The sequence below is a fragment of the Scyliorhinus canicula genome, chromosome 29, assembly GCF_902713615.1.
Source record: "Scyliorhinus canicula chromosome 29, sScyCan1.1, whole genome shotgun sequence".
NCBI lineage: Eukaryota > Metazoa > Chordata > Chondrichthyes > Carcharhiniformes > Scyliorhinidae > Scyliorhinus > Scyliorhinus canicula.
This window is the reverse complement of record NC_052174.1, coordinates 13,873,002-13,894,694: the sequence shown is the minus strand read 5'-3', so window position 1 is coordinate 13,894,694 and position 21,693 is coordinate 13,873,002. Positions and strand designations below refer to the sequence as shown.

Sequence of the window (21,693 nt, the reverse complement as noted above, 5' to 3'; positions counted from 1 at the left end):
TTTTGTGGACTCAGCTCCACTTTCCGGCCCGAACACCATAACCTTTAATCCCTTTATTCTTCAAAAAACTGTCTATCTTTATCTTAAAAATAATTAATGAAGGAGCCTCTACTGCTTCACTGGGCAGGGAATTCCATCGATTCACAACCCTTTGGGTGAAGAAGTTCCTCCTAAACTCAGTCCTAAATCTACTTCCCCTTATTTTGAGGCTATGCTCCCCTAGTTCTGCTTTCACCCGCCAGTGGAAACAACCTGCCCGCATCTATCCTATCTATTCCCTTCATAATTTTATATGTTTCTATAAGATCCCCCCTCATCCTTCTAAATTCCAACGAGTATAATCCCAGTCTACTCAACCTCTCCTCATAATCCAACCCCTTCAGATCTGGGATTAACCTAGTGAATCTCCTCTGCACACCCTCCAGCGCCAGTACGTCCTTTCTCAAGTAAGGAGACCAAAACTGAACACAATACTCCAGGTGTGGCCTCACTAACACCGTATACAATTGCAACATAACCTCCCTAGTCTTAAACTCCATCCCTCTAGCAATGAAGGACAAAATTCTATTTGCGTTCTTAATCACCTGTTGCACCGGTAAACCAACTTTTTGCGACTCATGCACTAGCACACCCAGGTCTCTCAACACAGCAGCATGTTTTAATATTTTACATTGGCGACGAGAACAAATCGGACAACGTTTGCAAGTCTTGAATTTCAAGGGGGAAGGGGTTGCAACGGAAATCTCCAAAATACGGAAAAGACGAGGTCGGCGGTAAAACAGTGAGTGAGAAACCTCACCTCTGATAGGATAACTCAATCCTGAAGACTGGAGCCAATATAGCGAGATGCTCCGGTTCTTTAAAATCGCCAATGAGATCACGGGAGAAGATAAGCAAAGGGCTATCATGCTATTGGTTTGTGGGCCCCAGACCTACAACCTCATCAGGAACTTAACCCCCCCCAGAGGGCCCCCAGATACAAAATTGTTTGACCAATTGGTGACCCTTGAGAGAGTACTTCAACCCCAGACCCTCCATTATGCTAAGACGGTATAAATTTAATTTGGCCATCGGGGGAACCGGGGAGAAGATTTTGGCTTTCGAAGCCAGATTTAGCCAAATGGCTGTGTATTCGGCTCGGCATTAAGTGACATGATGCGAGACCGCCTGGTTTGTGGCGTCAACGACATCAATGTACAAAGGAAAAATATCTCTGGGTAAAGCGATGGAGAGAGCTCAAGCCACTGAATGTGTGGAGAAAGGCATCTCAAGGCTAATAATGATGTTTAATATTGTCACAAGTCGGCTTACATTAACACTGCAATGAAGTTACTGTGAAAAGCCCCTCGTCGCCACATTCCGGCGCCTGTTCGAGTCCACAGAGGGAGAATTCAGAACGTTCAATTCACCCAACAGCATGTCTTTCGGGACTTGTGGGAGGAAACCGGAGCACCCGGAGGAAACCCACGCAGACACGGGGAGAACGTGCAGACTCCGCACAGACGGTGACCCGAACCGGGAATCGAACCTAGGACCCTGGAGCTGTGAAGCAACAGTGCTAACCACTGGGCTACCGCCCTACAGTACGTGCAGGAAGGGGAGGTAAATCAACGTTGGAGTGGAATGGCTGCCAGGTGGGACACCCAAGTGACAGACACAGGGGAGGCAGATCCCAGGAGCAGGGTCATTGTTCGGAGCGGGGAAAGAAAACGGGCCATTATCCCAGGAATTGTGACGAATGTTACAGAGGCGAGGGAGACCACCTCCAAGGCTGCCACCGGAAAGGTTTTGGCAGCTTCAGCTGCAAAAGATCAGAAGGAGGCCACTCGGCCCATCGGGTCAACTCCGCCATTCAATGAGACCATCACATGATCTGATATCATCGTCAACTCCTCTTTCCTGCTTTCTCCCCATCGCACTCGATTCCCTCACCGATTAAAAACCGGTCTACCTAGGCCTTGAACATACTCAGCGACCCAGCCTCTACAGCTCTCTGCGGTAAAGAATTCCACAGATTCATTCCCCTCTGAGAGACGAAATACCTCCTCATCTCGGTCTGAACAGGACCAGATTCAAGCCCATTGCTTTATCAGACAGTCGGCACATCTTTTAAAATAACACACCACGTCTTCAGTGCGACACTTTGCCTCATGGGATAGGAGAGGTCGTGTCCCACAGGATTGTGGGTTGTACAGGAAGGCCCATTTCCATCGCTTTATGAACAGTCACCGACACAGAACAAAAGCATGCACAAGTTGAAAAAGGGTCTCGCTGTGATATACGGTGTTTTAAAGGTCCATCAGTATCCCTGGCCACTTGAGGGCCTTAATTGACCTCTGGGCCATTAATCTGCTCTGTCCGCAGGTATTTGAACACAGATAAACGGTAAAGTCTGCCGTGGGACACAGCGTGATGTGTACTCACTCCTTGATGAAGTTAAAGAGATGCTGTTTGACTGATTTCTGAGTCACCTCGATGAGGGTCTGAAACACAAAAGAAACACAAATTGCTGGGGAGATTCGGAGGAGGAGGGATTCGTCACCGGAAGAATCATTTCATTTTATAAAACCTCATCCTGCACCTCAAAAAAATAAGGAGTCTAAACGCAGTGTCTTCTGGATGTACCGAATCACAGGCAAACACTCAGAAACGCCAAGATCAGGGATGTCAATGACAAGGACTGTCGGAGTTAAATTCTCCCAAATGGGCGCTCATCGCTGCTGCTTTCCTTTCCTTGCCCTCTACCCCTTCACATCGCTTCAGTTCACTTTACATTCTCTCGTTCTCTCTCCGTGTATAGCACAATTGCTTCACAGCTCCAGGCTCCCAGGTTCGATTCTCGGCTTGGGTCACTGTCTGTGCGGCGTCTGCACATCCTCCCCGTGTGTGCGTGGGTTTCTTCCGGGTGCTCCGGTTTCCTCCCACAGTCCAAAGATGTGCGGGTTAGGGTGGATTGGCCGTGATAAATTGCCCTTAGTGTCCAAAATTGCCCTTAGTGTTGGGTGGGGTGACTGGGTTATGGGGATAGGGTGGAGGTGTTGACCTTGGGTAGGGTGCTCTTTCCAAGAGCCGGTGCAGACTCGATGGGCCGAATGGCCTCCTTCTGCACTGTAAATTCTATGATAATCTATGATTAATCTAGGACAAAGGTTCGGCACAACATAGTGGGCCGAAGGGCCTGTTCTGTGCTTCTATGTTTCTATGTGTATTCCTCTCCTTCCTCTCCACCTCTGCCACACTTTTCCTTTCTCTGTATTCGGGCTGAATCCCAATGTTGTCGTCCCTCCCGCTCCCTCATCCCGCAGCCTCTCCCCCAACCCCCATCGCCCCCGCCCCTCCCCCCATTTCCCTTGCGTCTGTCCAAACCTCCTTGAACCCATTTCCACTCCCTTGACCAACAAAGATTCACCACAGGTGCCCGCAGCGCGACGCTAACGGTGCCCCAGCTGGGCAGGAGGCCGGGCGCGGCGGGAAAACCGGCCCGCCCGCCCGGAGAGACGAAACGAGGAGGGGATGAGTTTGATCCGGAGGGGGGAACGTTCAGCGGAGTTACTCACCGTGTGATGGTCAATCATGTGGTTCAGACTGTTAGAAAACTTCTCCAGGCAGCCCTGTGTGAATAAAAACAAAACACTCAAAATGGCGGCGGGGTGGGGGGTGGTGGGGGGAAGGGAAGGGGTGACGGAGGTCCAGAGGGGGGGGGGGGGGGGGGGGTGAACATTCACGGTCAAACTCCGATCAACAGTCAGCACCTTGGACAGATCGTGACCTCAACAGACTAACCTGACGAGGCAATGAGAAGAGTTGGGGTGTCCAGAATAATATAGTCAGGCCTGGAGCCTGGATAGGCCGAGATCGGTGGGCTCAATGGCCTTTTCTCACTCTGAGTTTGCAATGTTTTCTTGTGGTCTATGAGACAAGGTAGATGGAGGGGAGGGGGGGTCACAACATTTATCTGTCAGGGGGAGGGGGGTCACACAGTTTATCTGTTGGGGGTGAGGGGGTGTGATGATATGATCTGCATACTCGTCTGCCATTGGGCCAGAACGTCGGCTTACCATTGGCCCTGGTCGGTCATGTGCCTCTCGACCGATTGGCCGAGAGGCTGAGTTAACCACGCCTCTATCAACGAGGTATAAATGCTCAGAAGCCTGACGATCGTCCCTTTCCACTGTAGACGATCGCCAGGCTGTGTTCTAGTTAATTAAAGCCTGACATTGGTAAATCACTCGCCTCGCGTGCAATCGATGGTGCATCAGGGGGTCACACAGTTTATCTGTTGGGGGTGAGGGGGGTCACACAGTTTATCTGTCGGGGGGTAGGGGGTCACACAGTTTATCTGTTAGGAGCGCTCACACAGACTCATTCACACACAAACATACCCACACACAGACCTGGACATGCATATGAACACGAGTCCACACCCACCTACACATGTGCACATATACACGTGAATGCACAGACACATTTGCAGAAAGGTACACTTGTACACACCCTCACAAAAACAGCCACAGATCTAACACGGGTAGGAATGTTCACACACAGAAACACATACATACATGTGCACAGATCTAGACACAGACACATGTACAGGTATACCTGTAAAGACACACACATGCTTATATTCTTCCACAACACACGCAGGCACACACGAACACACATACTCACACACACACTCACACACACACACAAACACGCAACACACAGAGACACATACTCACACACTCAAACACATACTCACACACTCAAACACATACTCATACACATGGTCACACACCTACACAATCATTTTAGAACACAACACAGACACATACTCACACATACAAACACATGCTAGCAGACAAGTATGCACAGACGTACACAATCATGCACACACACACGCAAACACACATGCACAGTCGGGACCCCAACACATGACACTGGGTTTCTGGATTGCTAGTGCAGTGACAATACCACTACACCACCCCTGCCCGCATACACACACACACACTTACAGGTGCACACACACACTCACAGGCGCACACACACACACACATACAGGCGCTCACACACATACAGGCGCTCACACACATACAGGTGCACCCGCACACACAGGCGCGCACACACATACAGGCGCTCACACACATACAGGCGCACACACACATACAGGCGCGCACACACACATACAGGCGCACACACACATACAGGCGCTCACACACATACAGGCGCTCACACACATACAGGCGCTCACACACATACAGGCGCTCACACACATACAGGTGCACACACACATACAGGCGCTCACACACATACAGGCGCACACTCACATACAGGCACGCGCCCACATACAGGCGCGCACACACATACAGGCGCACACACGCATACAGGCGCACACACGCATACAGGCGCGCACACACATACAGGCGCTCACACACATACAGGCACACACTCACATACAAGCACGCGCCCACATACAGGCGCGCTCACACATACAGGCGCACACACGCATACAGGCGCACACACGCATACAGGCGCACACACACATACAGGCGCACACACACATACAGGCGCTCACACACATACAGGTGCACACACACATACAGGCGCTCACACACATACAGGCGCACACTCACATACAGGCACGCGCCCACATACAGGCGCGCTCACACATACAGGCGCACACACGCATACAGGCGCACACACACATACAGGTGCACACACACATACAGGCGCTCACACACATACAGGTGCACACACACATACAGGTGCTCACACACATACAGGCGCACACACACATACAGGCACGCGCCCACATACAGGCGCGCACACACATACAGGCGCTCACACACATACAGGTGCACACACACATACAGGCGCTCACTCACATACAGGCACGCGCCCACATACAGGCGCACACTCACATACAGGCACGCGCCCACATACAGGTGCACACACACATACAGGCGCGCACACACATACAGGCGCTCACACACATACAGGTGCACACACACATACAGGCGCGCACACACATACAGGCGCTCACACACATACAGGTGCACACACACATACAGGCGCTCACACACATACAGGCGCACACGCACATACAGGCACGCACGCACATACAGGCGCACACTCACATACAGGCACGCGCCCACATACAGGCGCGCACACACATACAGGCGCTCACACACATACAGGCGCTCACACACATACAGGTGCACCCGCACACACAGGCGCTCACACACATACAGGCGCACACTCACATACATGTGCACACACACATACAGGTGCACACACACATACAGGTGCACACACACATACAGGCGCTCACACACATACAGGTGCACACACACATACAGGCGCTCACACACATACAGGCGCACACTCACATACAGGCACGCGCCCACATACAGGCGCACACTCACATACAGGCACGCGCCCACATACAGGCGCGCACACACATACAGGCGCTCACACACATACAGGCACTCACACACATACAGGCGCACACTCACATACAGGCACGCGCCCACATACAGGCGCTCACACACATACAGGCGCTCACACACATACAGGTGCACACACACATACAGGTGCACACACACATACAGGCGCTCACACACATACAGGCACTCACACACATACAGGCGCTCACACACATACAGGCGCACACTCACATACAGGCACGCGCCCACATACAGGCGCGCACACACATACAGGCGCACGCACGCATACAGGCGCACACACGCACACAGGCGCACACACACATACAGGCGCACACACACATACAGGCGCTCACACACATACAGGCGCTCACACACATACAGGCGCTCACACACATACAGGCGCACACAGGTACACACACATGCACACAGACACACACACATGCACACAGACAGGTACTATTTCAGATTCAGGTCCCTGTCTGGAGGATTTGTAAGCGTTGTGTACACACAATTACTTACACTCATCATCTCGTCGCCGCTGCAGTGTGTGGATAACTCCCGGATTCCATTCACAAACTGCCTGGCCGTGGTGCCATACGTTCTGCCCGCTTCCAGCATGGCATTGCATAACTTCACCAGCTGTAACAAGAGGTGGCCACACACCAATCAGATCGCACGGGAATGTTTCCGAGGAACAGTCTGGGTTTGGATATTTCTCATTGGCTGAAAGATCTCTGACAGGTTTTGGTATTTCCCAATTTCACACAGTTTGGAAGCAGATATCCGATGGAGCAATCAGACAGAAACAGGCTTCCATAGATTCCCCACAGTGCAGAAGGAGGCCATTCGGCCCATCGAGTCTGTGCCGACCATCTGAAAGAGCAACCTGCCTAGGCCCAATGGCCCGCCCTATCCTCTTAACCCCACATTGTTGGACACTAAGGGCAATTTAGCACGGCCAATCCACCTAACCTGGACATCTTTGGACGTGTGGGAGGAAACCGGAGCACCCGGAGGAAACCCACGCAGACACGGGGAGACCGTGCAGACTCCGCACAGACAGTGAGCCAAGGCCGGAATTGAACCCGGGTCCTGGCGCTGTGAGGCAGCAGTGCTAACCACTGTGCCACCCCAATGGGAAGAGAGGGAAGGAAAGCCCCAGTTATATCGATACCTCACCTGGAGTATCGTGTACAATTGTGGCCTCCTTATCGAAGGAAGGATATTCTTGCCAGAGAGGGAGTGCGAGGGACGTCCACCAGAATAATTCCTGGGACGGTGGGATTGTCTGACGAGGAGAGACTGAGGAGAATCTCTGGAGTTTCGAAGAATGAGAGGTGACCTGATTGAAGCTTACCAAATCCGCACAGGGCTCGGCAGGGTGAACGTGGACAGGATGTTTACCCCTGGCTGGTGAGTCCAATAAAAAAAAAACACAGGAACGGTGCTTCGGAATAAAGCCATTTGGGATTGAGATGAGGAGGAATTTCTTCGCTCAGAGGGGATGGGCTGGTTTAGCACAGGGCTAAATAGCTGGCTTTTAAAGCAGACCAAGGCAGGCCAGCAGCACGGTTCAATTCCCGTACCAGCCTCCCCGAACAGGCGGCGGAATGTGGTGACTAGGGGCTTTTCACAGTAACTTCATTTGAAGCCTACTCGTGACAATAAGCGATTTTCATTTTCATTTCATGAATCTTTGGAATTCTCCATCGTAGAGGGCCGAGGAAACTCAATCATCGAGCATGTTCAAGACAGTCTTGTTTTACATAGAATTTACAGTGCAGAAGGAGGCCATTCGGCCCATCGAGTCTGCACCGGCTCCTGGAAAGAGCACCCTACCCAAGGTCAACACCTCCACCCTATCCCCATAGCCCAGTAACCCCACCCAACACTAAGGGCAATTTTGGACACTAAGGGGCAATTTATCATGGCCAATCCACCTAACCTGCACATCTTTGGACTGTGGGAGGAAACCGGAGCACCCGGAGGAAACCCACGCACACACGGGGAGGATGTGCAGACTCCGCACAGACAGTGACCCAAGCCGGGAATCGAACCTGGGACCCTGGAGCTGTGAAGCGATTGTGCTAACCACTATGCTACCGTGCTGTTGAGGTTGGGCTGAACTGTATTGGACAATACGATTGGATAGATTACCGTGTTCAATTAACTTGGACTTCCCTGGCCTGTGCGGTTCTCCTTTCCCGCCATCCGGAATGTTCTGCCCGAGTCTTCAGCTCTGAGAGGAGGGTTCTGGAACTCGGCCGGGTTCCGGCCTGGGAAAATGGAAGGAAGCCCCCACTGTCCCTGCCCTGTTCACCACCTTCAACCCCCCCCCCCCCCCCCCCCCCCCCCCACCCCCGCCCCCGCCCCCGCCAGTCCCAGCTCAGGGCACTCACCTTCTCGAGTTTGACTTCAAGCTCTGTCACCTCGGTCTCTACTCCTTCGATTGAAGCCCTGGAAATAGAGAGACGACCCTGGTTAAGCATCGAACTGAATACTTCCCCCCCCCCCTGAATATCGATCCGGTTCTCGTACCAGGCCAGCTCAGGAAAGCGGGCAGAATGATGGAGGCTGACAGCACAGGAGGAGGGTATACGCCCATCGTGTATGGGTGGCCCCTTGCTCAGTGCCGGTGTCCACATACGCATGACATCTCTGAGAAGGATGATGGAATACAGGATGCAACGCTCCACACTCAACCGGTGGAACTCAGGGCCGGATCCTGGCCCTCGGCGTGTTCACAGAACAGGGTCTCGAGGGAGGCCGCCTCACTATTCTCCACCGACCTCCAGCCTTCCGTTTAAGTCCGGTGTAGAACTGGAGCTTATTGAACCAATGTTACACCTTTGCTTCCTGCGCTCTGCAGGCACAGCAACGTTCCGCAACAGATACGGGTTTCTCCGTCGCCGATTGACTGTGATCCAATGCAGATTTTGGGAATTCCTAGGAACTGCGATGAACAATATGGCGGCAGGACCTCGCATTAGGTGGCATGTGTTTTAAGTGTGGGGAAAAAAATGGACAAAATCCACACTAGGAGGACCACCCACAATCATTGGTCCTGTCTAAAGATTTCATAGATTTCATAGATTTTACAGTGCAGAAGGAGGCCATTCGGCCCATCGAGTCTACACCGGCTCTTAGAAAGAGCACCCTACCCAAGGTCAACACCTCCACCCCATCCCCATAACCCCATAACCCAGTAACCCCACCCAACACTAAGGGCAATTTATCAAGGCCAATCCACCTAACCTGCACATCTTTGGACTGTGGGAGGAAACCGGAGCACCCGGAGGAAACCCACGCACACACGGGGAGAATGTGCAGACGCCGCACAGAACAGTGACCCAAGCCGGAATCGAACCTGGGACCCTGGAGCTGTGAAGCGATTGTGCTATCCACAATGCTACCGTGTTCCCTCTGACTGAAGGGAGGATGATGTGGGGGGGGTGTCTAGAACAAGGGGCACGATTCTCCGCTCCCCACGCCGGGTGGGAGAATCGCGGGAGGGCCGGGCGAATCACGACACGCCGCCCTGGCACGCCTCGTGATTCTCCCACCCCCCCGCCCCCAAAAATGGCACTCTCCCCGGATGGGCCGAGCGGCCTGACGTTCCCGACCTGTTCACGCTGGCGGCAACCACACCTGGTCGCTGCCGGCGTGAACATATCGCGAAAGGTAAGTTTGGGGCCTGTGGGGGGCGGAGAGGGGATCGAGCACGGGAGGGGACTGGCCCGCGATCGGTGCCCACCGATCGTCGGGCCGGCGTCTCCAAGAGATGCACTCTTTCCCCTCCGCCACCCCGCAAGATCAAGCCGCCACGTCTTGCGGGGCAGGGGGCGGGGGTCCACGATGCAGAGCCTGGGCCCACTCGGAGACAGGATGGAGCCATACCGGTGAGGTGGTATCTGCCTGACCTGGAATGGCTCCCGGGGCCTAGCCGAAAAGGAGGTGGCTTTAAGCCTGTACTGGAGGAGGGGCGGGTGGGGCAGCAGAGTGGGGGGGACGACTCGTTGAGAAGCCGACATGTCAACAAAACAGGCCAAGAGAACATTGGGGGAAAAGGCTAAGTAAAGGAGGTCTTTGATGGCAGGGAAATAAATAGAATTACAGACCAGAAGTGTAAGTTTATTAAGTACAGGGGGCGATTTTTAGCGACGTCAGAGAGAATGGGCGACGCAGGCGGGAAATGTGGAGAGGATGGGGAAACGCGACGCGTCACCCGCCACAAAGGCCGAGAATCTCATTTTAATAAATTTGAATGCATTTGAATATGATTAGCCAGCCCCCCTCGCCACATGTATCCCCTCCCTCACTGAATAGCCAAACGTGACACCGTGTGCCCGAGGTTCACAGCAGCTGAACGGGATTCAGTTGAGGGGAATCGCCCCTGAGGCGCACAGGTAAGTACAGCACCCGCGGAGTGGGGGGGAGGGGGGAGGGGGGGGGGCCCGCCGGGGCACGGCCCCGTTGGCACAATGCCAAAATGGCTGTGCCAAGGGTCAGCATGGGAACGGGCCCTAGAACATAGAACATAGAACATTACAGCGCAGTACAGGCCCTTCGGCCCACGATGTTGCGCCGACCTATGAAACCCCTCTAAAGCCCATCTACACTATTCCCTTATCGTCCATATGTCTATCCAATGACCATTTGAATGCGTTTAGTGTTGGCGAGTCCCCTACTGTTGCATGCAGGGCATTCCACGCTCTTACTACTCTTTGAGTAAAGAATCTACCTCTGACATCTGTCCTATATCTATCTCCCCTCAATTTAAAGCTATGTCCCCTCATGCTGGACATCACCATCCGAGGAAAAAGTTCTCTCGATGTCCACCCTATCTAATCCTCTGATCATCTTGTATGCCTCTATTAAGTCACCTCTTAACCTTCTTCTCTCTAATGAAAACAGCCTCAAGTCCTTCAGCCTTTCCTCATATGATCTTCCCTCCATACCAGGCAACATTCTTGTAAATCTCCTCTGTACCCTTTCCAATGCTTCCACATCCTTCCTATAATGTGGCGACCAGAACTGCACACAATACTCCAAATGCGGCCACACCAGAGTTTTGTACAACTGCAACATGACCAGATGGCTCCGAAACTCAATTCCTCTACCAATAAAAGCTAACACACCGTATGCCTTCTTAACAACCCTCTCAACCTGGGTGGCAACTTTCAGGGATCTATGGACATGGACGCCGAGATCTCTCTGCTCGTCCACACTACCAAGAATCTTACCATTAGCCCAGTACTCTGCCTTTCTGTTATTCCTTCCAAAATGAATCACCTCACACTTTTCTACATTAAACTCCATTTGCCACCTGTCAGCCCAGCTCTGCAGCTTATCTATGTCCTTCTGTAACTTGTAACATCCTTCCGCACTGTCCACAACTCCACCGACTTTAGTGTCATCTGCAAATTTACATGGGGTGGGGGTTTCCAGTTCGGTGTGGTTGTGGGGCGAGAAACAGGAAGTGGGGGGGGGAATTGTGGGCACTGAAGGGGTGAATGCCGGCAATATGTCTGCGGTGGTGGGGGGGCCTGATGATTGTTCGGTGGGGGGGGGGGGGGGGGGAGAGGTTGCCCGATTATTGTCCGGTTAACCGAGAAATGGCTCCAGAAAAGTCGACCAGGCTAGATGGGATTGAGGTTTACAAGGAGGAGGTGTTAGCAATTTTGGAAAGTTTAAAAATAGATAAGTCCCCTGGGCCAGATGGAATTTATCCTAGGATTCTCTGGGAAGCCAGGGAGGAGATTGCACAGCCTTTGTCCTTGATCTTTATGTCGTCTTTGTCGACAGGAATAGTGCCGGAAGACTGGAGGATAGCAAATGTTGTCCCCTTGTTCAAGAAGGGGAGTAGAGACAACCCTGGTAATTATAGACCTGTGAGCCTTACTTCGGTTGTGGGTAAAATGTTGGAAAAGGTTATAAGAGATAGGGTTTGTAATCATCTTGAAAAGAACAAGTTGATTAGCGATAGTCAACACGGTTTTGTGAAGGGTAGGTCATGCCTCACAAACTTTATTGAGTTTTTTGAGAAGGTGACCAAACAGGTGGATGAGGGTAAAGCGGTTGATGTGGTGTATATGGATTTCAGTAAGGCGTTTGATAAGGTTCCCCACGGTAGGCTATTGCAGAAAATACGGAAGTATGGGATTGAAGGTGATTTAGCGGTTTGGATCAGTAATTGGCTAGCTGAAAGAAGACAGAGGGTGGTGGTTGATGGCAAATGTTCATCCTGGAGTTCAGTTACTAGTGGTGTACCGCAAGGATCTGTTTTGGGGGCACTGCTGTTTGTCATTTTTATAAATGACCTGGAAGAGGGTGTAGAAGGATGGGTTAGTAAATTTGCAGATGACACGAAGGTCGGTGGAGTTGTGGATAGTGCTGAAGGATGTTATAGGTTACAGAGGGACATAGATAAGCTGCAGAGCTGGGCTGAGAGGTGGCAGATGGAGTTTAATGCGGGAAAGTGTGAGGTGGTTCACTTTGGAAGGAGTATCAGGAATGCAGAGTACTGGGCTAATGGCAAGATTCTTGGTAGTGTAGGTGAACAGAGAGATCTCGGCATCCAGGTACATAAATCCCTGAAAGTTGCCACCCAGGTTAATAGGGCTGTTAAGAAGGCATATGATGTGCTAGCCTTTATCTGTAGGGGGATTGAGTTTCGGAGCCACGAGGTCATGCTGCAGCTGTACATAACTCTGGTACGGCCGCTCCTGGAGTACTGCATGCAGTTCTGGTCACCACATTATAGGAAGGATGTGGAAGCTTTGGAAAGGGTTCAGAGGAGATTTACTAGGATGTTGCCTGGTATGGAGGGAAGGTCTTACGAGGAAAGGCTCAGGGACTTGAGATTGTTTTCGTTAGAGAGGAGAAGGCTGAGAGGTGACTTAATAGAGACATATAAGATAGTCAGAGGGTTAGATAGGGTGGACAGTGAGAGTCTTTTTCCTCGGATGGTGATGACCAACACGAGGGGACATAGCTTTAAATTGAGGGGTGGTAGATATAGGGCAGATGTCAGAGGCAGTTTCTTTACTCAGAGAGTAGTAGGGGTGTGGAACGCCCTGCCTGCAACAGTAGTAGACTCGCCAACTTTAAGGGCATTTAAGTGGTCACTGGATAGACATATGGATGAAAATGGAATAGTGTGGGTCAGATAGGCTTCAGATGGTTTCACAGGTTGGCGCAACATCGAGGGCTGAAGGGCCCGTACTGGCGCTGTAGTGTTCTATGTTCTATGTTCTAAAACAAACAGACCTGGGAATTAAATGGTGCAGGGTATAAGATTGGTAAAGAAATGTAGAGCAGGGTACATGGGCGGTGTGGCACTGCATTGGTCAGGAATAACAAGTGTCAGTGGAGGAATGGGACACGCTATCAGTGGGGCAGAAATAGAATCTCTCTGGTTAGACATAAAGAGATAAATCACGTCAATATGTGTAGTCTACAGGCCAGCCAATAGCGGAAGGGACGTGGAGGAAGAAATGTGCAAACAGATTAGGGAACTGAGCTGTAATTAGAGAATAATACAGAGATTTCAACTCCACTGAAATGAAAAAATGAAAATCGCTTATTGTCACGAGTAGGCTTCAATGAAGTTACTGTGAAAAGCCCCTAGTCGCCACATTCCGGCGCCTGTCCGGGGAGGCTGGTACGGGAATCGAACCGTGCTGCTGGCCTGCTTGGTCTGCTTTAAAAGCCAGCGATTTAGCCCAGTGAGCTAAACCAGCTAAACCATAATAACGGCTGGAGGAAGTAGGTAAAGGGGAATTAAGGAATTAGTGTTCTGACAGTGTGCGCAGACCTTCTTTCTAACCCAGTATGTTAAAAAAAAACAATAAAGAAAGATTTGTAATCGGATCTGGTCATGGGGGATATGAACCACAGCCGATAAGAGAAGAAGAAGGGACATCAAGAAATAGTGATCATAACATAACACGCTTTAAAATGATCCGGGGGGGACACATTTTCCGACTCGGAGAATCCCGGCTACTATATTTAAAAAGGGAGACAGAACAGGTCTAGGGAAATATAGATCAGTCAGTTTAACATCGGTAGTAGGAAATATAGTCACTCAAGGAGAGGCGAGAAGGACATCTAGAGACAAGAAATATAACAATAAATAGTCAGCATGGATTTCAAAAGAGTAAATCGTGCTTAATCAATCTTATTGTTTTTTTGAACAAAGTAGAAGAGAGGGTAGACAATGGTGACACAGTAGATGTCATTTATCTGGATTTTCAATAAGGTGCCCCGTAATCGACGAATGAATAAGGCGGGGGAATCGTGAATCAGGGGCAAGTGGAGGACGCTTCAAGACAGGATAAATTACAGGAGGACATTAATAAACCTGTAGAATGGGCAAATCATTGGGAAATAAAGTTCAACACAGATAAACATTTCAGTTGGAATGTCAGGCAGGTCACTTCTTACTCGGCAGGTACAAGTCTAAGAGAAATGAGAGGACCCGAGAACAAATGAGTCAATCACAAAAGGTTACGCCAGAGGTTAGGAAAACCATAAAAAAGCCAAAGCAAGTGGCAGACTGAACTGTTAGAGGCGGTGAATAGAAAAGAAGGGAAGTTATGCTGAACCCATTTCAAACTATGGTAAGACTACACGTGGAGCTGTACGTGAAGTTCTGGAAGCTTTATTATAATAAGGGTATCGAAGCAGTGGAGAAGGTGCAGAGGAGATTTACAGGGATGATATCAGAAATGTGTGAGTTAGGGCAGCACGGTGGCACAGTGGTTAGCACTGCTGCCTATGGCGCTGAGGACCCGGGTTCGAATCCCGGCTCTGGGTCACTGTCCGTGAGGAGTTTGCACATTCTCCCCATGTCTGCATGGGTTTCACCCCCACAACCCAAAAGATGTGCAGGATAGGTGGATTGGCCATGCTAAATTGCCCCTTAATTGGAAAAAAATAATTGGGTACTCTAAATTTAAAAAAAAAGAAATGTGTGAGTTTACATATCACGAAGGGATTGACAGGCCGCTCCCTATTCTTGAAAAGAGAAAGGTGAGGGATGACTGTATCGAGGACTTTGAAATTCTGAAAGGTTTTAATGGAGTGGATACCGAGAGAATGGTTCCTCGTGTGGGGAAAGAGCTTAAACTAGAGGCCATTGATTGAAGGCAGTCACCGAGATAGCCAATCAGAAATTCAGGGAAAATCTCTTTAACCAGAGAGTGGGGAGAACGAGGGACTCACTCCCACAGGGATGGGGGAGAACGAGGGACTCGCTCCCACGGGGAGTGGGGAGAACGAGGGACTCACTTCCACAGGGACGGGGAGAACGAGGGACTCACTCCCACAGGGACGGGGAGAACGAGGGACTCGCTCCCACGGGGAGTGGGGAGAACGAGGGACTCGCTCCCACAGGGACGGGGGAGAACGAGGGACTCGCTCCCACAGGGAGTGGGGAGAAGGAGGGACTCGCTCCCACAGGGAGTGGGGAGAACGAGGGACTCGCTCCCACAGGGAGTGGGGAGAACGAGGGACTCGCTCCCACAGGGAGTGGGGAGAACGAGGGCCACGCTCCTACGGGGAATGGGGAATACGTGGGCCTCGCTCCTGTTATATTTTAAATAATGACTTATCAAAAATATATATATTACACTCGGGAAGATAACATTGAGAGCTACGGGGACAGTGAGGGATACGGGGATATGGGGACAGTGATGGATATGGGGACAGTGAGGGATACGGGGATACGGGGACAGTGAGGGATACGGGGATACGGGGACAGTGAGGGATACGGGGATACGGGGACAGTGAGGGATACGGGGACAGTGAGGGATACGGGGATACGGGGACAGTGAGGGATACCTGGACAGTGAGGGATACGGGGACAGTGAGGGATACGGGGACAGTGAGGGATACGGGGATACGGGGACAGTGAGGGATACGGGGATACGGGGACAGTGGGGGATACGGGGACAGTGAGGGATACGGGGACAGTGAGGGATACGGGGATACGGGGACAGTGAGGGATACGGGGACAGTGAGGGATACGGGGATACGGGGACAGTGAGGGATACGGGGATATGGGGACAGTGAGGGATACGGGGATACGGGGACAGTGAGGGATACGGGGATACAGGGACAGTGAGGGATACGGGGACAGTGAGGGATACGGGGATACGGGGACTGTGAGGGATACGGGGACTGTGAGGGATACGGGGACAGTGAGGGATACGGGGATACGGGGACAGTGAGGGATACGGGGATACGGGGACTGTGAGGGATACGGGGACAGTGAGGGATACGGGGACAGTGAGGGATACGGGGATACGGGGACAGTGAGGGATACGGGGATACGGGGACAGTGAGGGATACGGGGATACGGGGACAGTGAGGGATACGGGGACAGTGAGGGATACGGGGATACGGGGACTGTGAGGGATACGGAGATACGGGGACAGTGAGGGATACGGGGACAGTGAGGGATACGGGGATACGGGGACAGTGAGGGATACGGGGACAGTGAGGGATACGGGGACAGTGAGGGATACGGGGATACGGGGACAGTGAGGGATACGGGGATACGGGGACAGTGAGGGATACGGGGATACGGGGACAGTGAGGGATACGGGGATACGGGGACAGTGAGGGATACGGGAACAGTGAGGGATACGGGGACAGTGAGGGATACGGGGACAGTGAGGGATACGGGGATACGGGGACAGTGAGGGATACGGGGACAATGAGGGATACGGGGACAGTGAGGGATACGGGGATACGGAGACAGTGAGGGATACGGGGACAGTGAGGGATACGGGGACAGTGAGGGATACGGGGATATGGGGACAGTGAGTGATACAGGGACAGTGAGGGATACGGGGATACGGGAACAGTGAGGGATACGGGGACAGTGAGGGATACGGGGATACGGGGACAGTGAGGGATACGGGGATACGGGGACAGTGAGGGATACGGGGATACGGGGACAGTGAGGGATACGGGGACAGTGAGGGATACGGGGATACGGGGACAGTGAGGGATACGGGGACAGTGAGGGATACGGGGATACGGGGACAGTGAGGGATACTGGGATACGGGGACAGTGAGGGATACGGGGATACGGGGACAGTGAGGGATACGGGGACAGTGAGGGATATGGGGATACGGGGACAGTGATGGATACTGGGATACGGGGACAGTGAGGGATACGGGGACAGTGAGGGATACGGGGATACGGGGACAGTGAGGGATACGGGGATACGGAGACAGTGAGGGATACGGGGACAGTGAGGGATACGGGGATATGGGGACAGTGAGGGATACGGGGACAGTGAGGGATACGGGGATACGGGGACAGTGAGGGATACGGGGATACGGAGACAGTGAGGGATACGGGGACAGTGAGGGATACGGGGATACGGGGACAGTGAGGGATACGGGGATACGGGGACAGTGAGGGATACGGGGACAGTGAGGGATACGGGGATATGGGGACAGTGAGGGATACGGGGATACGGAGACAGTGAGGGATACGGGGACAGTGAGGGATACGGGGACAGTGAGGGATACGGGGACAGTGAGGGATACGGGGACAGTGAGGGATACGGGGATACAGGGACAGTGAGGGATACGGGGATACGGGGACAGTGAGGGATACGGGGACAGTGAGGGATACGGGGACAGTGAGGGATACGGGGACAGTGAGGGATACGGGGACAGTGAGGGATACGGGGATACGGGGACAGTGAGGGATACGGGGACAGTGAGGGATACGGGGACAGTGGGGGATACGGGGATACGGGGACAGTGAGGGATACGGGGACAGTGAGGGATACGGGGACAGTGGGGGATACGGGGATACGGGGACAGTGAGGGATACGGGGACAGTGAGGGATACGGGGACAGTGAGGGATACAGGGACAGTGAGGGATACGGGGACAGTGAGGGATACGGGGATACTGGGGCAGTGAGGGATACGGGGACAGTGAGGGATACGGGGACAGTGAGGGATACGGGGATACGGGAACAGTGAGGGATACGGGGATACGGGGACAGTAAGGGATACGGGGACAGTGAGGGATACGGGGATACGGGGACAGTGAGGGATACGGGGATACGGGGACAGTGAGGGATACGGGGATACGGGGACAGTGAGGGATACGGGGATACGGGGACAGTGAGGGATACGGGGACAGTGAGGGATACGGGGATACGGGGACAGTGAGGGATACGGGGATACGGGGACAGTGAGGGATACGGGGATACGGGGACAGTGAGGGATACGGGGACAGTGAGGGATACGGGGATACGGGGACAGTGAGGGATACGGGGACAGTGAGGGATACGGGGATACGGGGACAGTGAGGGATACTGGGATACGGGGACAGTGAGGGATACGGGGATACGGGGACAGTGAGGGATACGGGGACAGTGAGGGATATGGGGATACGGGGACAGTGATGGATACTGGGATACGGGGACAGTGAGGGATACGGGGACAGTGAGGGATACGGGGATACGGGGACAGTGAGGGATACGGGGATACGGAGACAGTGAGGGATACGGGGACAGTGAGGGATACGGGGATATGGGGACAGTGAGGGATACGGGGACAGTGAGGGATACGGGGATACGGGGACAGTGAGGGATACGGGGATACGGAGACAGTGAGGGATACGGGGACAGTGAGGGATACGGGGATACGGGGACAGTGAGGGATACGGGGATACGGGGACAGTGAGGGATACGGGGACAGTGAGGGATACGGGGATATGGGGACAGTGAGGGATACGGGGATACGGAGACAGTGAGGGATACGGGGACAGTGAGGGATACGGGGACAGTGAGGGATACGGGGACAGTGAGGGATACGGGGACAGTGAGGGATACGGGGATACAGGGACAGTGAGGGATACGGGGATACGGGGACAGTGAGGGATACGGGGACAGTGAGGGATACGGGGACAGTGAGGGATACGGGGACAGTGAGGGATACGGGGACAGTGAGGGATACGGGGATACGGGGACAGTGAGGGATACGGGGACAGTGAGGGATACGGGGACAGTGGGGGATACGGGGATACGGGGACAGTGAGGGATACGGGGACAGTGAGGGATACGGGGACAGTGGGGGATACGGGGATACGGGGACAGTGAGGGATACGGGGACAGTGAGGGATACGGGGACAGTGAGGGATACAGGGACAGTGAGGGATACGGGGACAGTGAGGGATACGGGGATACTGGGGCAGTGAGGGATACGGGGACAGTGAGGGATACGGGGACAGTGAGGGATACGGGGATACGGGAACAGTGAGGGATACGGGGATACGGGGACAGTAAGGGATACGGGGACAGTGAGGGATACGGGGATACGGGGACAGTGAGGGATACGGGGATACGGGGACAGTGAGGGATACGGGGATACGGGGACAGTGAGGGATACGGGGATACGGGGACAGTGAGGGATACGGGGACAGTGAGGGATACGGGGATACGGGGACAGTGAGGGATACGGGGATACGGGGACAGTGAGGGATACGGGGACAGTGAGGGATACGGGGATATGGGGACAGTGAGGGATACGGGGATACGGGGACAGTGAGGGATACGGGGACAGTGAGGGATACGGGATACGGGGACAGTGAGGGATACGGGGATACGGAGACAGTGAGGGATACGGGGATACGGGGACAGTGAGGGATACGGGGATACGGGGACAGTGAGGGATACGGGGACAGTGAGGGATACGGGGACAGTGAGGGATACGGGGATACGGGGACAGTGAGGGATACGGGGATACGGGGACAGTGAGGGATACGGGGATACGGGGACAGTGAGGGATACGGGGATACGGGGACAGTGAGGGATACGGGGATACGGGGACAGTGAGGGATACGGGGACAGTGAGGGATACGGGGACAGTGAGGGATACGGGGATACGGGGACAGTGGGGGATACGGGGACAGTGAGGGATACGGGGATACGGGGACAGTGAGGGATACGGGGATATGGGGACAGTGAGTGATACAGGGACAGTGAGGGATACAGGGATACGGGGACAGAGGGATACGGGGACAGTGGGGGATACGGGGACAGTGAGGGATACGGGGATACGGGGACAGTGAGGGATACGGGGACAGTGAGGGATACGGAGACAGTGAGGGATACGGGGATACGGGGACAGTGAGGGATACGGGGACAGTGAGGGATACGGGGATACGGGGACAGTGAGGGATACGGGGATACGGGGACAGTGAGGGATACGGGGATACAGGGACAGTGAGGGATACGGGGATACGGGGACAGTGAGGGATACGGGGATACGGGGACAGTGAGGGATACGGGGACAGTGAGGGATACGGGGACAGTGAGGGATACGGGGACAGTGAGGGATACGGGGACAGTGAGGGATACGGGGATACGGGGACAGTGAGGGATACGGGGATACGGGGACAGTGAGGGATACGGGGACAGTGAGGGATACGGGGATACGGGGACAGTGAGGGATACGGGGACAGTGAGGGATACGGGGATACGGGGACAGTGAGGGATACGGGGACAGTGAGGGATACGGGGATACGGGGACAGTGAGGGATACGGGGATACGGGGACAGTGAGGGATACGGGGACAGTGAGGGATACGGGGACAGTGAGGGATACGGGGATACGGGGACAGTGAGGGATACGGGGACAGTGAGGGATACGGGGATACGGGGACAGTGAGGGATACGGGGATACGGGGACAGTGAGGGATACGGGGACAGTGAGGGATACGGGGACAGTGAGGGATACGGGGATACGGGGACAGTGAGGGATACGGGGACAGTGAGGGATACGGGGACAGTGAGGGATACGGGGATACGGGGACAGTGAGGGATTAAGGGATACGGGGACAGTGAGGGATACGGGGATACGGGGACAGTGAGGGATACGGGGACAGTGAGGGATACGGGGGCAGTGAGGGATACGGGGACAGTGAGGGATACGGGGACAGTGAGGGATACGGGGACAGTGAGGGATACGGGGATACGGGGACAGTGAGGGATACGGGGACAGTGAGGGATACGGGGACAGTGAGGGATACGGGGATACGGGGACAGTGAGGGATACGGGGATACGGGGACAGTGAGGGATACGGGGATACGGGGACAGTGAGGGATACGGGGACAGTGAGGGATACGGGGATACGGGGACAGTGAGGGATACGGGGATACGGGGACAGTGAGGGATACGGGGATACGGGGACAGTGAGGGATACGGGGACAGTGAGGGATACGGGGACAGTGAG

The 21,693-nt window shown here is 53.6% G+C and overlaps 1 protein-coding gene across 2 annotated transcripts in view; it reads right to left on the bottom strand.

Annotated features, from left to right (window-relative positions):
* Positions 1-21,693, bottom strand: part of acap1 (ArfGAP with coiled-coil, ankyrin repeat and PH domains 1) — an 82,064-nt gene that overhangs the window by 38,464 nt on the left and 21,907 nt on the right. For both annotated transcript variants that reach the window (XM_038787016.1, XM_038787015.1), the window contains exons 2-5: positions 8,825-8,882; positions 6,945-7,064; positions 3,558-3,611; positions 2,425-2,483 (exon numbers count right to left, since the gene is read on the bottom strand). In XM_038787016.1, coding sequence (XP_038642944.1) covers positions 2,425-2,483; positions 3,558-3,611; positions 6,945-7,064; positions 8,825-8,882 — 291 coding nt within the window. The remainder of the gene's footprint in view (positions 1-2,424; positions 2,484-3,557; positions 3,612-6,944; positions 7,065-8,824; positions 8,883-21,693) is intronic.